The following is a 17,260-nucleotide window of genomic DNA, read 5'->3' on the forward strand; positions in this document are numbered from 1 at the left end:
TCATTTTTTTATGACTGTCTATCCAACTTGCCATTGAACAAAAAAGCTACCGCAAAGTAAAACTGACGCAGCATCTCGAGAACTCCTAGTAATCAAAATGCATATCGTGCAAACAGCTTCATGCCATACGTGTCAAGTTAGTAAATACAAACTCTTATACAAGCAAGGTGAGCAAGAAGCGACAATATGTGTGTCAAGTTCGTTCTTTTGAGTAGGCCAACAGAATAAATGTAAAAAGCCCCGGCTAGGACAAGCGACTACTTCTATTTCTTAGACCCAAATTAAATCCAAGAGGGTTAAGAAGTTGCTAAGCTTAAATCGAGCAATAATTTCTATTTCCCAGATCCAATTTCAATGTAGAGAGTTAATAAAAATTGGCCTCGAAGCTCATTAAGCAAAAGCGTGAGCTGAGCTTTTCGTCCAAACATTGTATTAAAACTAAGGAAACCCAAATTAAGAAATCCTCAAAAACCATAACTTGACCTTTGATCCAACAAAGTATTTAACTTTGAAGATTAGTCTTTACAAGTAGACTCCCACGAACATAAGTGTGAAAGAAGAGGAAAACCCTAACGTGGATTTTGCTCATCGGGCGGAGACAACAAACCGGATCCGCCGATGGAGCTCGCAGAGGCAACGGTGGATGCTTGTTTGGTCGCGAAGAGAGACACCTTCAGAGTTTCATTTGTTGAAATTCCCGAGAAAATGAGAAGAGAAAGTGAAATTGTTGCTATTATGAAAAAGATATAAATTCTAAGGGTGTGTTTGTTTCGGGAAAAGTATTTTCCGGGAATCCATTTTCCGGACTTTCATGTCGAAAATTATTAGTCAATTGAAAATACTTTCCGATCAAGAAAAATATTTATGTATAAAATTAGGAAAGTAAATTCCCTAATCTAAGAAGGAAGCAAAATTAAAATACCGGATGTAAGAAGTCCAGTATTCTTCTGGAAAAATTTTTGTGTCAAAAATCGAAGCACTAGCTCTAGTATCTAAAAGGATTATAAGAGAAATGGGTTTAGCATATTTTGAAAAATAGATTTTGATGGGAAACGGAATTGCTTCCCTTGACTTTTTTACTATTTTATTCTTTTCTTTCTTTTTTTTTTCTTTTTTATTTTTAAAAATAAAAATATTTAAAAATTCGAAAATTATTTTTTTTGCCAGAGATAAAATCATGGGATTGAAATCATTTTTCAAATGAAATCCATATATCAAAAAATATTTTCGATCATATATCACCAAACAAAAGAAAATTAATTATTTTCCTAGAAAATGATTTTTCGGAAAATATTTTTTAAAAACATTACATTTTTCGTGAAATAAACGCACCCAAAATTAAAAATGAAAAGGGTTTTGGTCATCATGAGGGCGGGCAAAATAGCATAGACAGCTAATGGAGAAAGTAACGGAGAGAGGAAAATGAGGGCTTCAAAAATTTTTGGCAAGAGAGACTCGATGGACACATGTCGCACACCGAATGGAAGGTCTTATTATTGACTTGGCAATATTGTCCAACCCTAATATTTTCACGAGAGGGGTCGGTCCATGTGGATGGATTAAGTTCCACGTCATCGCCGACGTGGGCCCGATTGTTGTCATCAGAGCCCTCCCGCGGCGCCACCTGGAAAGCCGGGGACAAGATTCCGCGTCCCCCGAACCATCCAGAACCGCCACGTCATCGGCGGCAACGGCGGAGATGAGAGCGCGAGGAATCTCTCGGAACGTTAAATTAAAGGCAAAGGCACAAAAGCAAAAAGGTAAAAAGAAAAAGAAAAAGAAAAAGAAAAAGAGATTTAATTTAAAAACGAAGAACAAAGGCGAAGAAAAAGAGCTAATTCCAAGCACTAGCAGGAGTGATGTTCTCGCTGTAACTGTCGAAAGCGCAAGCTTCTGTCGCCGGAGAAGATTCGGAGCTGCGAGAAGCTCCTCCTCCCTCCGTCGCCGGAATCGGAGCCTCTCTCGCCTCCGCCGCCTGCATCGGTAAGTCGGTCATTTCCACGGCGCTTGCCGTGCGGTTGCGTTCGTCGTCTTCGCCCGCCGTCTCGCGCGGTGCGCGCGCGCCTCGAGCAAATCAGTGGCGTTCTGGCCGGAAAAATGCTCGATCGTTTTGCCTGCGTGATCCCGCAGAAGGATTCTGTGTTTTTTTCTAAGTGCGTTAACGTTGTCCTCGAGAGCTCGCAGCGGAATCTAGTTGGTTTTAGTCTGTTTTTAGGGGGCCCGGGGGGGTTTGTCGCTTGGAAAGCTCCGCCGGAACCGAGGAACTTTGAAGTCGAGGTGACGATGTCTTTCTTGCGTGTTTCTTTTTCAGGTCTGTTTACTGTAATGGCGCGATCAAGGCTTCGGAGTTCATCTGTGGCTTATAAAGGCTGTCGCTAGTTGTTGCGGCTCGTGATAAGGGTTGAATTTTGGGGATTCGGTGGTGATTTTCTATTAAGGATAGGGGAGAGTGGGTTTTGAGCTGCAGTGATCGTGTTTATTGCTTTATAGAGTTGGGTATTGTTGTCAATGGAAGAGGAATTAAGTGTGTAGTTGGAGTCATGGATGATGATAAAGAAATTGATACGTGGTTTTCCATGCAAAACAGTAAGAGCCCCTCAGAATTGGCCGAGTCTCGTCTCTTTGTTATCTCTTGTTTCGCGGCTGCCTTTGTGGGAATAGTCACTATATTCTACACGGCCTTCCAATGGAGACGAAATATCAATTTAAGTTGGATGAAAGCCATAGCCCGGTCGAAGAAAAATCCCAAGGCAAGGCACAAGGTTCCTGTGGCGCCTCATTCTTGGGAGCTGGAGTTTGGGTCGCGTGGCAAGAACCTAAATTGCTGTGTGTGCTTGAAGTCTGCGTCGCCTTCTCAAACCCTTGGTTCTGCGGTCACTTCAGATATCTATCGATGCAGCATTTGCGGTGCAGTAGCTCACATTAAGTGTTCCTCAAGTGCTCAGAAGGATTGCAATTGTGTATCTATGTTTGGAAATGATAAGGTCGTGCATCAGTGGACTGTTCGTTGGACAGAGATCACTGATCTGCCTGATGAAACTTCTTTCTGTAGCTCCTGTGAAGAGCCGTGTAGTGGATCATTTCTTGGTGGTTCCCCTATATGGTGTTGCTTGTGGTGTCAACGAATGGTTCATGTAGATTGCCATACTAATATGTCTAACGAAACAGGCGATATTTGTGATTTAGGCCCCCTCAGAAGGTTGATCCTATCACCGCTTTTTGTCAAGGAGTTGAACCGTAGTCCTGCAGGTGCATTTTTGAGCTCTATCACACAGGGAGCTAATGAAATTGCTTCATCGGTGCGTGCTACTATCCGGAGTCAAAGCAAGAAATACAAACAGGGATCTGAAACTTCTGCTGACAGTAGGAACAGCGGAAACGCTGATACATCCACAGAGAACACTGCAGAGTCAAATCCAGCAGTGAATGGTTCTTGCCAATTGGATGAGAATTGCAATGGAGAGTTCAGTATGGGGGTTTCCCATAATGATGCAGCTGGGGATAACAAGACTGAATCGAACGCTGGATTGAAAAGAAGTGGATCAATCAATCAGAAGGATGATTCTTTACGGATGAAACAAAGATATGAATTGGTTGATTTGCCTCCAGATGCAAGGCCGTTGTTGGTTTTTATTAATAAGAAAAGTGGAGCTCGTCGAGGGGACTCTCTCAAGCAACAGATGAATATCCTTCTGAATCCTGTTCAGGTGATTTCACATTAGCAAGACATTCATCTCAGGATGCATCTCACACATGCCTCTTTTATTGTTTACATCTCTTGTTGGGTACGGTCATCGACCAAAGCATCCTTTCAATTAAGGATAGAGAATTTATTGATTAACGATGTTTCAAGAAATACATACCTGATAATTTTTGGTTAACTAACTCAAGAATTTGGTAGAGATTCAGTTCAGGATGATGTGTCTTTCTTTGTTTGCTCATTTACTCCTGCTGGGTATTGTTAATGACCAAAGCATAATTTTAATAAAATTAGAGAAGTTCATTGAGTGCCATAGCTTCAAGACCTGCACAACTGACGTTCTTGGCAAAACTCTGGAGAAAGCTGTGGGATGTTTGACACTCTGCTACTGCATTAAATTTGGGCTTCACTCATGTAGGTTTACTTGAATGTGATGTTAGAAGTGGGTACAATCCGTTAATCAGACTATTGTTGCGATTTACTTTTCAGTTCAGATCATAAGCCGGAGTGTATCTGGGCACCTTGTGGCGTTAGTCTGTATCTGAGATTTAGTGGGCTGTATTCTAGATTGAAGTGGGATGGACAGAAATGAAGATAAGGTGTACATGAATGGATCCATAAGTCGGATTTGTGATTGATACACTATTATCAACTGCATCTAATAAAACTCAGAACCTTGTAATAAGAAATGATTAGTTGGATTTGTGAATTTCTGTGGAAACTATCCTTATGAATTATAGCATCTGGTATTTAGCTTTTGTTCTTGTAGATTTTATAGCGAATAGACTTGCATCATATATGAGGATTTAGTTCACCCGTGCTCACATTAGGTGTTGTTGCAGCATCCATTGGTTCTTTTCCTAATGAGAATAGCATCCGTTTCTCCTTGCAGGTATTTGAGTTGAGTTCAGCACAAGGCCCAGAGGTGGGTCTTTATTTATTTAGAAAGGTGCCTCACTTTAGAGTTCTCGTATGTGGAGGAGATGGTACTGTGGGGTGGGTTCTGAATGCCATAGACAAGCAAAATTTTGTTTCTCCTCCCCCTGTCGCTATTCTTCCTGCTGGAACTGGAAATGATCTTGCCAGAGTTTTGTCCTGGGGTGGTGGGATGGGTGCACTGGAGAAACAGGGAGGCCTATTTGCTTATTTACACCAGATAGAGCATGCTGCTGTGACCATTCTTGACCGGTGGAAGGTTACAATCGTGAACAATCAGGGCAAACCGCTCCTGCAGCCAAAGTTTATGAACAATTATCTTGGTACAAACAAGAGCATCTCTCATAACTTTGCAAGATTTCTTTAGATTGATGCATGTAAAAGCTTGTTATATGGTGCGTTCCATCGCTTATTTTTTCTCCCTATTTATTTTTATCCCAATCGGCCCAGTGTTAATCTAGGCCGACTTTATTCTAGGACTTAGGTTATGCATTTATTATCTCTTGTGCTCTTGTTACATGAAGTTAACAAAAACAGAAAGTTCCGCAAGCCAAACAAGTGGAAAGCCAATCAGGAGAGGCTTCTTGGTCTTGACCCTTTTCAGCTGAGTTCCGATAATAGTGTTCACACCTCAATTTAATTGAAGAAGTCTTAATCATGTGCAAATAAACATGACTATATAAAGCGTCTTACAATGACTGCTTTTAGATATTTCACAGTAAAAAAAGATAGTTTCCTATCCTTTAAAGCTTCAAACTCGAAATAGCTGCAGAAGTCATCCCTAATAGCAGAAGCTCACCAATACTTTCAACCTTCTACTTGAAGAATTTATGTCTTTCGAGCATACACTCGGCTGTCTTTCTGCACTTTTATGAAAGATCTCACCAGTTATCATTTGTTATTAATTTATGCATGCGTAGCTTGATATCAGTTGCATGCCAATTTTGTGCATTTGATCAGTCTGTTCGTGGCTATACTTATTATTAGAGCAGTATAGCTTCGTATTAGTTGCATACCAATTTTGTGCATTTGCTCGGTCTGTTTGAGACTATACTTATTATTAGAGCAGTATATTGGAGTTACCAGACTTGCATATGTTATTTCAGGAATTGGGTGTGATGCGAAGGTTGCTCTGGACATTCATAATCTACGAGAGGAGAATCCAGAGTTGTTCTACAGTCAGGTGATTTTGTTGAGTTTTTATTTGCAATTACCATATCCTAGTTTTTTTAGGGCGTTTGGAGAAGTTTCGGTCAGATATTGTCCTGACATTAATGAAACGGTTTGTAGAATTAGATGTCTGGGAGTAAATTAGTGCGGCTTAAGTTTGTAAAACTTTTCATCAGAATACATATTATCTACATTCAGTCTTTTAGTGGATCTTGGTTACTGCAGAAGTATGAAGATTAACAAGTTGGGGAATATCATAACAAAATTGTACCTAGTGGCCATTAATTTTAGTGATGGTGTCACTAAAGCAGTTGCCTCCTAAAACAATACACCTGATAGCCTTTTGATCCTCCATCATTTGCAGTTCATGAATAAAGTGCTTTATGCTCGAGAAGGTGCGAAAAGTATAATGGATAGAACTTTTGCTGATTTTCCTTGGCAAGTTCGTGTGGTAGTAGATGGTCTGGAGATAGAGGTCCCTGAGGTGAGTATGCTGATTACTTTGTGTATGTTTTGTCATGGAGCTGCAGCATCTAATTTTTAGATCAAAATTCGTGACCCTGGCACTTCTTTCGTCTATTGCCAATTTGCTTGCTTCTTTCATTGTTGTCGGAAACTTGATACAGAATGATGTGCCATATAAGCTGACCCACTTATCCATGCTAATGCTACTGTTTTCATTGTTGTGGTCATCATCTTTGTCGTTCTATTATTTCTTTGATGGCTCCCTATTCTTTGAAAGATTTTAAGCTTTTGCTCTATGATATTGGTTCTCTTTATACCTTTTTATCTGTGCCTAATAGATTAGATAGGAGAAAAGAAGGAAACTTATGTACTACTTTTTGTCTCATTATTGGCTTTCATGAATGGGTTAATGTTTTAATATCTGTCTAATTGTAATAGATTTAGAAAAGAGAAAAAATGTTATACCTTTTGTTTGTTATCCTTTCGCTGTCATAATTTTTAGCCATCATGATGTATCTTCTTCTTGACAGAAATTGCTTTTGACATTTTTTCTTGTACAAATTATAGTCTAACTGTTTCTTAGCCTATTTAATGACCATAGGATGCTGAAGGTGTCCTTGTTGCAAACATTGGTAGCTACATGGGTGGTGTAGATCTATGGCAAAATGAGGACGAGACCTACGATAATTTCGATCCACAATTAATGCATGATAAGATACTTGAAGTCGTAAGCATATCCGGGACATGGCATCTTGGGAAGCTTCAGGTAATGTGGAATTTGTGGTACTACTGTTACTGAGGTTGTGTGATGTGGTATTAGTCTAGATCAGTGAAATTTTCTCAAAATGTGTGACTGTGTAAAACACTCGTGACGTGACTATTCTCCATCCTACTTACGCTTGATCTTTGCATAGAATCTTATTAAGTAAGTTGAGATAGTGGTTTAAATTCTGTGGTGTGATTATTCTCCATTTCTAATCATGCTTGCTCTTTGCATAGCAATCTCATTAAGTTATTCGAGAATGGGTCAAATTACGTGAACCTGTGTCGCATTATCTCACATGATTGCCTAATGCGCATACTTATCTTGCATTCTGCCTATGAACCTTTAGTGTCAGAAAACCAATAATAGATTCTCTCCTTAAGGAAAAAGAGCAGAACTCGTGGTTTTAGCCGTTAACTAGAAATTCATCAAAAAGATTGTTATCAATCCATGTTTAATATATAATTTGGTACAATAGGTGGGGCTTTCTCGTGCTCGAAGGCTTGCTCAAGGGCAGTCTATTAAAATACAGCTCTTTGCTGCGCTGCCTGTTCACATCGATGGGGAGCCCTGGTATCAGCAACCGTGTACATTTTCAATAACGCACCATGGCCAGGTTCTCTCTCTCTCTCTCTCTCTCTCTCTCTCTCATAGAAGAATGCCTATGCATGGTCCCCACATGCTTTGGAATGTTCAGTGACAATGCATACAAATGTATAAAGATGCAAAAGCGTTATGAGAGCAGTGTGCATGTGGTGATCTAAAAACTCTTTTGTCTGTGTACAAGCAGTTCTATTGTAGGTTCTTTAATCTTGTGTATTCTATAACCGTATCATGTTTGGTAGTGGTGTAATAGGAAACTATTGATCATTTATTTCCTACTACCAGTGCAAGGAGATCCATGATTGATCGCTAGCTGTCAAGTTTGTGGAACATACTGATTTTTTTCTGCTGGATATGTGTATTGATATACAAATTCGTCTCCTTGAAAAAATTTATTTTTTATTTGGGCATCCTGAAATTTAGTGAAAGAAAGATATGCCGAGTTTCTTCAGTTGGATATTTACCATTCATGGACAAAAGTCTTTCCCTTGTTTTGGTGGAATCTTTCATTGCACTCGAGCTCGGTTGCCAATAGAGCATGCCGAGACAAACCTACAAGTTTGTAAAGTTCAGGATTGTTTAAGAGGACATGTCGTCCTTTTTGAGACCTTATTGATACCACTACGCCTGTTTTTGAATGCTTCCTGTCAGCTCCAGGCACTCAGATAGAGGTCTGGTTGTGATGTGTGTGTGTGTTGGGGGGGGGGGGGGGGGGGGGGATGTAGAACCTATAAAATGTTGATTGGAGTGTGATTTTCATCTTATGTATTTTTTTCCCGGTAGTTCTGCTAATTTATCTTGCTTGCTTAGGCATTCATGTTGAAGAAAGCAGTCGAGGAATCTCTGGGTCATGCTGCTGCGATTATAACCGATGTGCTTGAGAATGCTGAAACAAACCATGTAATCAATGCATTGCAAAAACGTGCTCTTCTCCAAGAAATGGCACTCCGGCTATCCTAAGAGACCTGCATTTGACAGCAATAAAAGATGTTTATGCATTGCAAGTTTGCGCAGCTGCCTTGAAGAATATTTTCTCAGTCTGAGCCCAGTGCCTTCTGCAAAGAAAACTTGTATAGAATTGCATTAATTACCAGAAAATTTTGCTTTTTGATGAGAAATGAGAGGTGCTACATATTTTGGTTCAGTTACCTGTCTCTCTCCCTCTCCTCTCCCCCTCCCCCCACCCCCCGCCCCCCCCTCTCTCTCCAGGATTAAAAGTTTTGGCATGGCATGGCATGGCATGGCTAAAGAAAGCGTTCCATTACAGAAGGATGGAGAAAGTTAAAACTTTTACATTCCTGGACCGCTGTTGCTCACAGTAAGGTGCTGTTGTCTCTATTTCGGAGGATATCGGAGTTGGAGGTAAGACAGCGCTGATTACCGTTAACCTTTCATTATTCTGTACAGATACGGTTTTGCGCTCTTCAATTGGGAAGATCGGGAGCAGTTTTGGTACTCCCAGTTCCATGCCTGTTGTTCAACCACCCTTGTCTTATCTTCTTCCACAGCCTTGTCATAAGCCCTCTGCCACCATCTGCTCTCGGCTTCTGCTCAAGTTTGGTGGGACGGCCGCCGAACTGCGAAGGTGCGATCCTTCTGGGAGATTTTGTGCTCTCTTTATGCATGCTTTTCAAGTGTCGGCGGTAGACCGGGGATGATTTCAGGTGATGCACATAGGGCGGGGAGGACGCGTGCGGACCTTGGATCGCCTTGTTGAGCTGGCGCGTCACAGCGTGGAGCTCGTATGAATCGTAGAGGGTGCTCCCGTTGCCACCATTTCCAGGGCTCGCCCTCCAGATTGGATTCATTTTCTGGAAGTGCGTGTAGCGGAGCGGACCGGCGAAGTCGCCGGTCGACATTCTTCTTCTGCCCTGACCTCCATGAGCGAGGGGGAGGCGTTTTGCTTGGCATTATATATGCCAATGGGATGCGGTCTTGGGAAGGTCTTGGGAAGTGTCGTATTTGCTTATGCGCTCGATGTTACACTGCATTGTTTCCTTCGTTGAACATGATCTTCTCTCGTCTCTTCTTGTAGTGACATGGACGATATGGTCATCTTTTTGCCCACGCTATTAGAATTTGTGGAGGTAAGTTCTTCGATAACTCTACTTTATTGACTTCTATTATATTCACGGTTAGATCTAAGATACATGTCGATAATTCAAATCGAAATGTCGAGTTACCATGTGTTCGCCCGCTTTGGTACGTGCATGTTATTATCTATGTCGATGTGACCAAATTTTTTTTTGGAGTGTCTCTCATGTTCTTGTATGTCGCCGAATAATAACCATTTTGCGATTACGCCGCAAATTCTCCCCCGCTTTTGAGCATATGGACATATACTCAATTTCTAAATACCGCGTCCTGAACAATAATGCTTTAATAACAGTGAGAGGAAGTACTTTCAGGGATGATTTCATAAAAAATTCTAAACTATATTCACTGCGACACTAATATTTCAATTTTTTTTTATTTTGTCTAAAAAAATCTTAAATTATGTTCACTGCTACACTAATACATCAAATTATGTTTTTTGTCGTAAATATAACTATACCCACTGTAATACTAATAATTTGGACTTTTTTTATTACATTTGTACAAATTCGGGATTTTAGTGACAAAAAACAATTTGGGGTATCAGTGCATATATATATAGGCGTAATTTCGGGTTTTTTGGTGAAATTTTCCCCGCTTGCTAAGCCTTTCATTGCTACATAAATGTGCATTTTTTTTTTCTAATTTCTTTCATAACTAAAAGATGCCGGAGCCAAAATAGTCTTCCAACAAAAACAGGCGGATACTTTCCGTCCGTATATTTTTTTCCCCATTTTTCTACAGAGAAATTCGAAAAAAAAAGAAAAAAAAAAGCAAATTAAAAACATTTGCAACTCGCGCCCCCCCTCTCCCTGTTTCCGCCCCTCCCCGCGCCCAACCGGATCCCGCCACGTGTCCCGGCTGCTTCTCCCGCCTCCCCCCCGGGGGTCCCCACACTTCGTCCTATTTGCACAATGGCCCCTCCCCCCGCCCCCTCCTCTTTTTCCGCCGCCTCGTCTTCGCTATTCCCGGCCCATTTTATCTACAAAACAGGCGAACCCTAGCCTTTTGCTTTTCCGTCGGTAAATTAAAAAAATAAAAAAATAAAAATAAAAATTATCCCTCCCCCCCTCGTGCTTCGATCCCCGATCATTTCTTTCTCGATTCGTCGTCGAAATCCTCCATGAGCTCTTAATCGATCCCCCCGTTCAATCTATCCTCGCTTTCCTCTATCGATTCATACCCTTTTCGGCCCGATCCGTGCCCGGATCTCGATTCTAGGGTTTCGCTCTTCCGATCCGTCGCCGGAAGCGTCGCGGATCTGGGAATCTCCCCCCCCCCCCCTTTTACGATAATCTTCTTCGATTCTTTGGATTTGGCTTCTGTGACTCTGTAGGTTTTCCGATTCGGGGGTACTTTTTGGTCCGATCGCTAGATCGGCCGAGTTTTTGGGGTGCGATTGTCGGACGGCTGTGTCGATCCCTCGTTCCGGCGGTTTGGTGGGGGAATTTGAAGATCTAGGGTTAGGTCTCGGTGGAGATTGGGGGATTTTCCGGCTTCCGGGCCCAGACCGATTTGGGGGGAAAGCTTCGGTGCCCCGACAAATTTTTCGGTGCCCCGACGAATTTTTGGTGGGTTCGGTTCGCCGTTTCGCGATCTGCTTTCGTGCCTGAAGAGGACGTATTTTCGAGGTAAAGGAGGCTGCTTTTTTTTAAGTATGAAAAGCGTATCTCGTAGGTAATTCGGTTAATTCTGTCCGCGTATAATTTACGTATTTTTTTTTGTATGCTCTGTTATGTTTTTTTAATGGGCGGAGAAATTGTTGTGCTCCCTTATGTGTAAGATTAATTTAAAAGTATCTTCATTTGACTTGAAGCATTAGTATTTTCTGTTGCCCTGAATTTACCGAGTCGCCGTGCATGGAGTCTGTTTTAAGTTGATGTTAATAAATCATGAAGTTCAGCTACGGGCTAGGAAGCTAAATGCGACTAGAATTCGGAGAAAAATGTATGTTTCTTGGATTAGCGCTTGTCCTCCATGTGCATTGCGTATATGGCAGTTAACATCCTTATACGGGGTGCTGCATATTGGACAATATCAGTGATGTGGGGGATTAATTGTTGGAGTAGATGAGAATATGCTGATTTTTTGAAAAGTTAGTAAATTGGTTTTTTCTTGGCCATGTTGCATAATGCCTTTTCTGTTGTTTTATATGTTTCGCATACTTGCTTTGTCCTCTGATTTAGAATTTGTTGGCTCTGAACACGCATTGGAAGCCTCCAATGCGATCTTTGCCTTGACTAAAAGCCAATAAGAACACTTTGCATGTGTGGGTTTAGACATATGGTGTGTTGTATATAGTACGAGGTTATAATCTTCGCTAGGATGAGGCCTTTTATGATAATGGTTTCTGAATATTTTTAAAATGTTTACTGCAGTTAAAACATGGTACATAAACGGCCTTTTGATGGTGAGGGACAGCATGAAGTAACTTCGAAGCTTCCAAGACAAGAACACTGTGATCGGCCAGCTTTGTTTTCTGAGTTTGGTTCCTTTGGAGACACTCCTAAAGTACCTGATGGATCAGGTTAGAGAGGATACTCTCTTTTACCACATTCATGCATGAGCTGCAACATGGAGTCAATGCTTCCCCCTTTATGTTAGCATTTTGTGAAGTATATGTAGATATAGGTAGTCTGAGAGAAGTCAATCACAAATGAGCAGGCAACTTATGGTGCATTTCTATCATGTCTTAGAAGCAAAGTTATGACGTACTTCAATGTGAATGAATCATTTGGAACTACAAAAGTAGTACATGTTGAGCCTTTGAAGCCCCATGCAGCCTTGTCACTCATTTTCCTCGAATCACATTGGTTGTGGAATGACAGAAACCAATTAGAAAGTGAATTAACAATTTCCATTTCCTTTATCCTCACCCTGTTTTCGATCTATGATTGGTGAAGGTGAGGCAGGCTTCGCAGTAAACAAAGTTGAACAGGAGCTTGGTGGGGAGAAAGAGACAAAACCTCCTATAAGCAATGAGGAGGAAGCAGATTGCAGTCTTCCTGGATGCTATTCTGTCTCTTCGTGGGGCACCAGTAGTACCAGTGAAGAAGATATCTGGTCAGAGGCACCCTTCCATGGATCTTTTTTTCCAGATTATTTTTATCCTCAGCGTCCAGTGAGGACTTTGCCGCGATATGAGGACATCTATTCTTTACTTTTAGAAAACCCCCCACAAAAACCAATTCCCATTGGACCAGATCATCAAGCTGACATTCCAGCATTGAGAGAGCAGGCTTTTGAAGATGTCTCAAGTTATTCAGCATCAATTGAAGCAAATCCTAATTCTGACAGACAACAGCTTAAGCAAGTGACCGGAGACAAAGATGAAGGACATCCAGGTGGGATCTGTGTCATTCCAATGCCCAATTGTGAACAATTTGGTAACAGTGATGACAAAATTGGGAATGGTAGAACAAACTGTTGTTGTGGGGATAGGGGTTCCTTTGGATGTGTCCAAAAGCATGTTGTGGAAGCAAGAGATAAACTTAAAAGAGTCCTTGGGCCTGAGACTTTTGCAGAGTTGGGTTTCTTTGACATGGGAGAGCATGTTGCTGAGAAATGGACTGATGAAGAAGAGAAGATATTTCATGAGATTGTTTTTTCTAATCCAGCTTCGATTGGCAAGAATTTCTGGAATAATCTTTCTGCTGCCTTCCCTTCACGTATGAAAGGGGAAATAGTGAGTTATTACTTTAATGTATTTATGCTCCGGAAGAGGGCTGAGCAAAACAGGTGTGATCCAATGAACATAGACAGTGATAATGATGAATGGCTGGCGAATGAAGAGGAGGATGATTCTGTTGTTGAATCCCCTGTACATGGGGTTGATCCTGCTGACAGAGATCATGTCAGTGAATATGATGAGGATGATGATGATGATGATGTTGCAGATGAACCTTGTGACGATGACAGAAATGCGAGTTTCAAAAGTCACAAGGCGATGGTTGATGTACCAGAAGGATGGCCTGGAAAGATTAATTACCAGGAAAACCCTACATTTCAGTTGGAGGAGAAAACTTGGGATGACAGGGTAGATCAAGGTGCACAGGATGATTCGTGTACATCTTCTGACACAGTAGCTGTTTCGCAGGGGACCCATGGGAAGGGCTACGACGGTTGCCGGAATGTTTTCTTTGACAGGTTGAATGGCGACAGAAGCCACGATAATGAGACAGAGCTTTGTAGTGGGAAAGTGTGGAGTGCTGGGTGTATGGCTTGTCCAAAAAGGGAAGTTGACTTTTTGCCCACATTCAGTATGATTGAAGAGGTTTTTGGACACGATTCTTCAAACTGCAAGCCGGATAGGAAGGATCTTGGCTAGTGGCATTAGTCATTCTACCAAAGATGCAGTTGTGTGAAGATAGAGACCGGTCAAGTTGGGCAAAATTTGCCTGAAAGACTTTAAAATGGAAAGTGAGATGCTCTATTTAGAAAAGAGTATCAACAAAGAGATGCTTCCGGTTTTCCTTTGTAAATGTGGTTGGAGTGGAAGATGGAAGTCTTGCCTTTTTCCTGTAAAACTTCATTACCGTTTTAGAAGGTTATTAATTTTTCAGTGTTGAGGCAGCCTCAACAGTTGGTACTCTTTTTAGTTTTAAGATCCCCCTTGTACACCTTTTCGAGGGAATAAGATTGTTTGTTCTGAGTTCTCGTTGGGGAGGAAATGGTTAAGGGAAGATTGTAGGGTGAAGGCACGAGTGTACCAATATATTCGACAGTGTAACTTTCTGTTGCTTCTCGATAGAAAAATGCTGTAGAAGTCTCTTTTTTCCTCATAAATTATGATAGTCATGCGAAGTGCGAAAGATATTGCATCTGCTCAGGCAGCTTTTCGGACACAATCTCCTGTTTGAATTGTTGGAGTATATTTTTTGTAATTGGATGCCCTGATCTTTTGGGGCTCGTTATTTTTGCCTTTCGGGATAGTTTCCTCCCCATTGTTCTATGCATCTTTGCTAATGATATTTATAGAAGAGGCAAGGAAAAGAAGCAACAGCCACTAGCCCAAGTACTGTCTTGAAGGAAGTCATTATTGAATATTCTTCCGCTAGATCAAGTGATCCTATATCGAGAAATAATTGTGCATTGTGAAATGTATAGACTATCTCCACTTATGGGGAATCCGAGTTGGTTTTGGTGGCAGTTGTGCCTTGTCGTTAGATGTCAACGTCCTGACCTCGAAATGACCAAGAAGCTGAGACCTTTTAGAGATGAGAACAGGTAATCGATTGTGATGTCCTTTGTCAAGTAGTCACCTTGATTAGTTCACTTGTCTCGTGGGCTAGCGTCTTGCTAATGCTCAGTGCACCTGTGATTAGAATATGTTTTTTTTTGTCACAACTTAATTTAGCCTTGCTCTTCAGTTTGAAAGGAGCAAGAAACAACTTCTGCTTGGGAACTTCAGCCAATTTCTACCAAATCCATAAAGCAGGGAAGTTAGCAATACTTCGGTTTATATATCGACGTTGTTAGATTTTATGGTGCTGAAAGTAGTGTTTGTCAGTCCTCGGATCCGGAGGATCACATGCTCGATCAACTTATTTCCAAGGTCTTGCATTTTCTGCCTCATCCCGTGCCTTGTGGTCGTAGCCGGGTAGGAGTTTGGCCACTAGTTGTAGGGGTTTCGATTTCGATCCACAGCAATGGGAAAAAAAAATTCAGAAAGAACACAACACTGCCAAAGTAGAAATGGCAAAAATGGATATTTATGCCGTTGTGCCTCTTGCCTCAGCTAACTAGTGAGATGCAATATGGAATTCCTTTGTGTGGCTTTATGTGTTTATGGTCGGGTGGGTTGGAAACCTATCATGTCTTTTATGTGAATTGGTCGTCGAAGTTTACATCAGTCATTGCACTTTGTTTTTAGGAGGTGCTACCATGCAAAATATCTATTGCTTAGAGAACCAAAAGGAAAGAATAAAGAAAAGATTGACACTAGGAGCAAGTATTTCTCTCTCTCTCTCTCTCTCTCTCTCTCTCTCACACACACACACACACACACACACAGTTTATTATAGTCCTCCTTTTCCGAATCCATTTGACTCTCTTTTGAGTACAGTCCAAGAGTTGCTAGTAAGAACTACTGCTGACACATGCAGCATCATTGTTATCCACATGATGGGGACACATGCTCACCTCTACTTCACTTCTCTGTTCCTCCCAAGTTCATAAAAAGCAAGTTGGACATGTATGTGAGTTACAGCAATCAATACCCATCTGCTATTTTTTTTTTTTTTTTGCACGCGAACTGAGAAGTGAAACAATCAAAATCTCAGGCAAATTGTAACTTCAAAATTCTTACCGAGACATTGTAAATGTTCTAGATGCGTTTGTATGGAGTATGCAGCGCACTTTTAGCATGGGAGATGCTTGAGTGAAAAAATTAGAAGTTGACAGAGCATCCGTGTTGCATAATTAAAGTGACGACATATTGCAGTTAGCTTAGCTCATTTTTAATGATGATATAACTGAGGGGTCTACTGCGATATCCTCTCATTATGATAAAGTTAAACTGGTCATTGACCCTTTAGCTTGCTGCCGAAAGAAGTTGAGTAAGAATATCCCAATTGTCAAAAACTGTAGGCTGTAATCGTAATTACACCTTTAACATGCTTATTGTTGATGCAAAAGCCCATCATTCTGCATTTATTTTTTAATCACTCGCAGCCTGTCGGCTTTATTGTCACTGAGAAATTAAGAAAGAATGAATTCTCGTCAAGCAATATGAAACTTAACATGACAAAGAGGTTTGCTAATTGATGCAGTGAAGCAAACCCACATGGCCATATTAATTATCTTAAATAAATAGTTATGTAGGAGGAAGAGCCAGACCCAAAATAAAGTCAAAAGTTAGGCATCTTGTATCTCAGCCTCTCAGTTTCACTTTGCAAGTTATGGCTGAACACAAGGGTGTGGTCCAAGGATTTCTGGGAAATGTCTGGTACTTGTCTTGAATCACTTTTTTGGAGTACCAACTCTTAAACCTCAAGTGAAGTTTCTTCAAGCAATGAATAAGTGGTACATGTCAGTATACCACACCAATGCGTAGTTGTATATATATGCAACAATCTGTTTCTTCCATGGTGAATAGAAAATCTGATTATCTATTTTCCCAATTTAGTAATTTAGTATAGCAAGTACGTACTATATTAAACTAAAGAAAGAGAAAATGGCCAATGCTGGTATCTATGACGACATGACAAGATCCAGCTCATATTACAAGGCAAGGAACTTTGGGGAACATTCATGGGGTTGACTCTCCAAAATTTCCTCTTTTGATGAGATTTTTTTGTCAAAAAGTGAAATTCATAGCACATTGTAATCGTTACCTTCTTCGCTAGTATAGGTGGTGGTATCAAGAATGATGAGCTTAGATCTCCAATTGATTCATGATATAAAGTGGCAAAAGGGGGAATAGTTGGGCAACTCTTCTGAACCTCACGCACCAGATCCTTTGCAAGTTTCTTGAGGATTGCCATCGCTTCAAAGCAATTTCCACTGAACCCACACATGATATTTAGTTC

At 41.0% G+C, this 17,260-nt stretch overlaps 2 protein-coding genes across 5 annotated transcripts; both read left to right on the top strand.

Annotated features, from left to right (window-relative positions):
- The first annotated feature begins 1,834 nt into the window (after positions 1-1,834).
- Positions 1,835-8,781, top strand: LOC115663786 (diacylglycerol kinase 1-like). 2 transcript variants are annotated; one of them, XM_030585763.2, is made up of 8 exons: positions 1,835-1,983; positions 2,312-3,707; positions 4,593-4,959; positions 5,743-5,819; positions 6,171-6,290; positions 6,873-7,037; positions 7,513-7,650; positions 8,448-8,781. In XM_030585763.2, the coding sequence occupies exons 2-8, from the start codon at positions 2,541-2,543 to the stop codon at positions 8,595-8,597; spliced, it is 2,184 nt and encodes a 727-aa protein (XP_030441623.1). In that variant the 5' UTR covers positions 1,835-1,983; positions 2,312-2,540; the 3' UTR covers positions 8,598-8,781. The 2 variants fall into 2 exon arrangements, 1 of the variants encoding a protein (XP_030441623.1); XR_008818349.1 differs by lacking the exon at positions 8,448-8,781 and having other exon boundaries at positions 6,908-7,037.
- Positions 8,782-8,834: 53 nt separating this feature from the next.
- Positions 8,835-14,385, top strand: LOC115691653 (uncharacterized). 3 transcript variants are annotated; one of them, XM_056319461.1, is made up of 5 exons: positions 8,835-8,955; positions 9,045-9,222; positions 9,315-9,724; positions 12,110-12,258; positions 12,635-14,385. In XM_056319461.1, exons 4-5 carry the CDS (start codon positions 12,117-12,119, stop codon positions 14,056-14,058), a joined length of 1,566 nt encoding a protein of 521 aa, XP_056175436.1. In that variant the 5' UTR covers positions 8,835-8,955; positions 9,045-9,222; positions 9,315-9,724; positions 12,110-12,116; the 3' UTR covers positions 14,059-14,385. The 3 variants fall into 3 exon arrangements, with proteins under 3 accessions (XP_056175436.1, XP_056175435.1, XP_030474220.1); XM_056319460.1 differs by having other exon boundaries at positions 9,045-9,724; XM_030618360.2 differs by lacking the exons at positions 8,835-8,955; positions 9,045-9,222; positions 9,315-9,724 and adding an exon at positions 11,275-11,362.
- The last annotated feature ends 2,875 nt before the right edge of the window (positions 14,386-17,260 follow it).

This window comes from Syzygium oleosum, unplaced genomic scaffold, assembly GCF_021117445.2.
Source record: "Syzygium oleosum isolate NSW1041296 unplaced genomic scaffold, Sole_v2.1 Sole_v2.17, whole genome shotgun sequence".
NCBI classification, from domain to species: Eukaryota; Viridiplantae; Streptophyta; class Magnoliopsida; order Myrtales; family Myrtaceae; genus Syzygium; species Syzygium oleosum.

Coding starts and splice junctions, on each gene's coding strand:
- LOC115663786 (XM_030585763.2), top strand. CDS start 2,541: ATGGATGATGATAAAGAAATTGATACGTGGTTTTCCATGCAAAACAGT. Junction 6,291..6,872: donor TGGAGATAGAGGTCCCTGAG/GTGAGTATGCTG, acceptor TAATGACCATAG/GATGCTGAAGGTGTCCTTGT. Junction 7,038..7,512: donor GGCATCTTGGGAAGCTTCAG/GTAATGTGGAAT, acceptor TTGGTACAATAG/GTGGGGCTTTCTCGTGCTCG.
- LOC115691653 (XM_056319460.1), top strand. CDS start 12,117: ATGGTACATAAACGGCCTTTTGATGGTGAGGGACAGCATGAAGTAACT. Junction 12,259..12,634: donor TAAAGTACCTGATGGATCAG/GTTAGAGAGGAT, acceptor TGATTGGTGAAG/GTGAGGCAGGCTTCGCAGTA.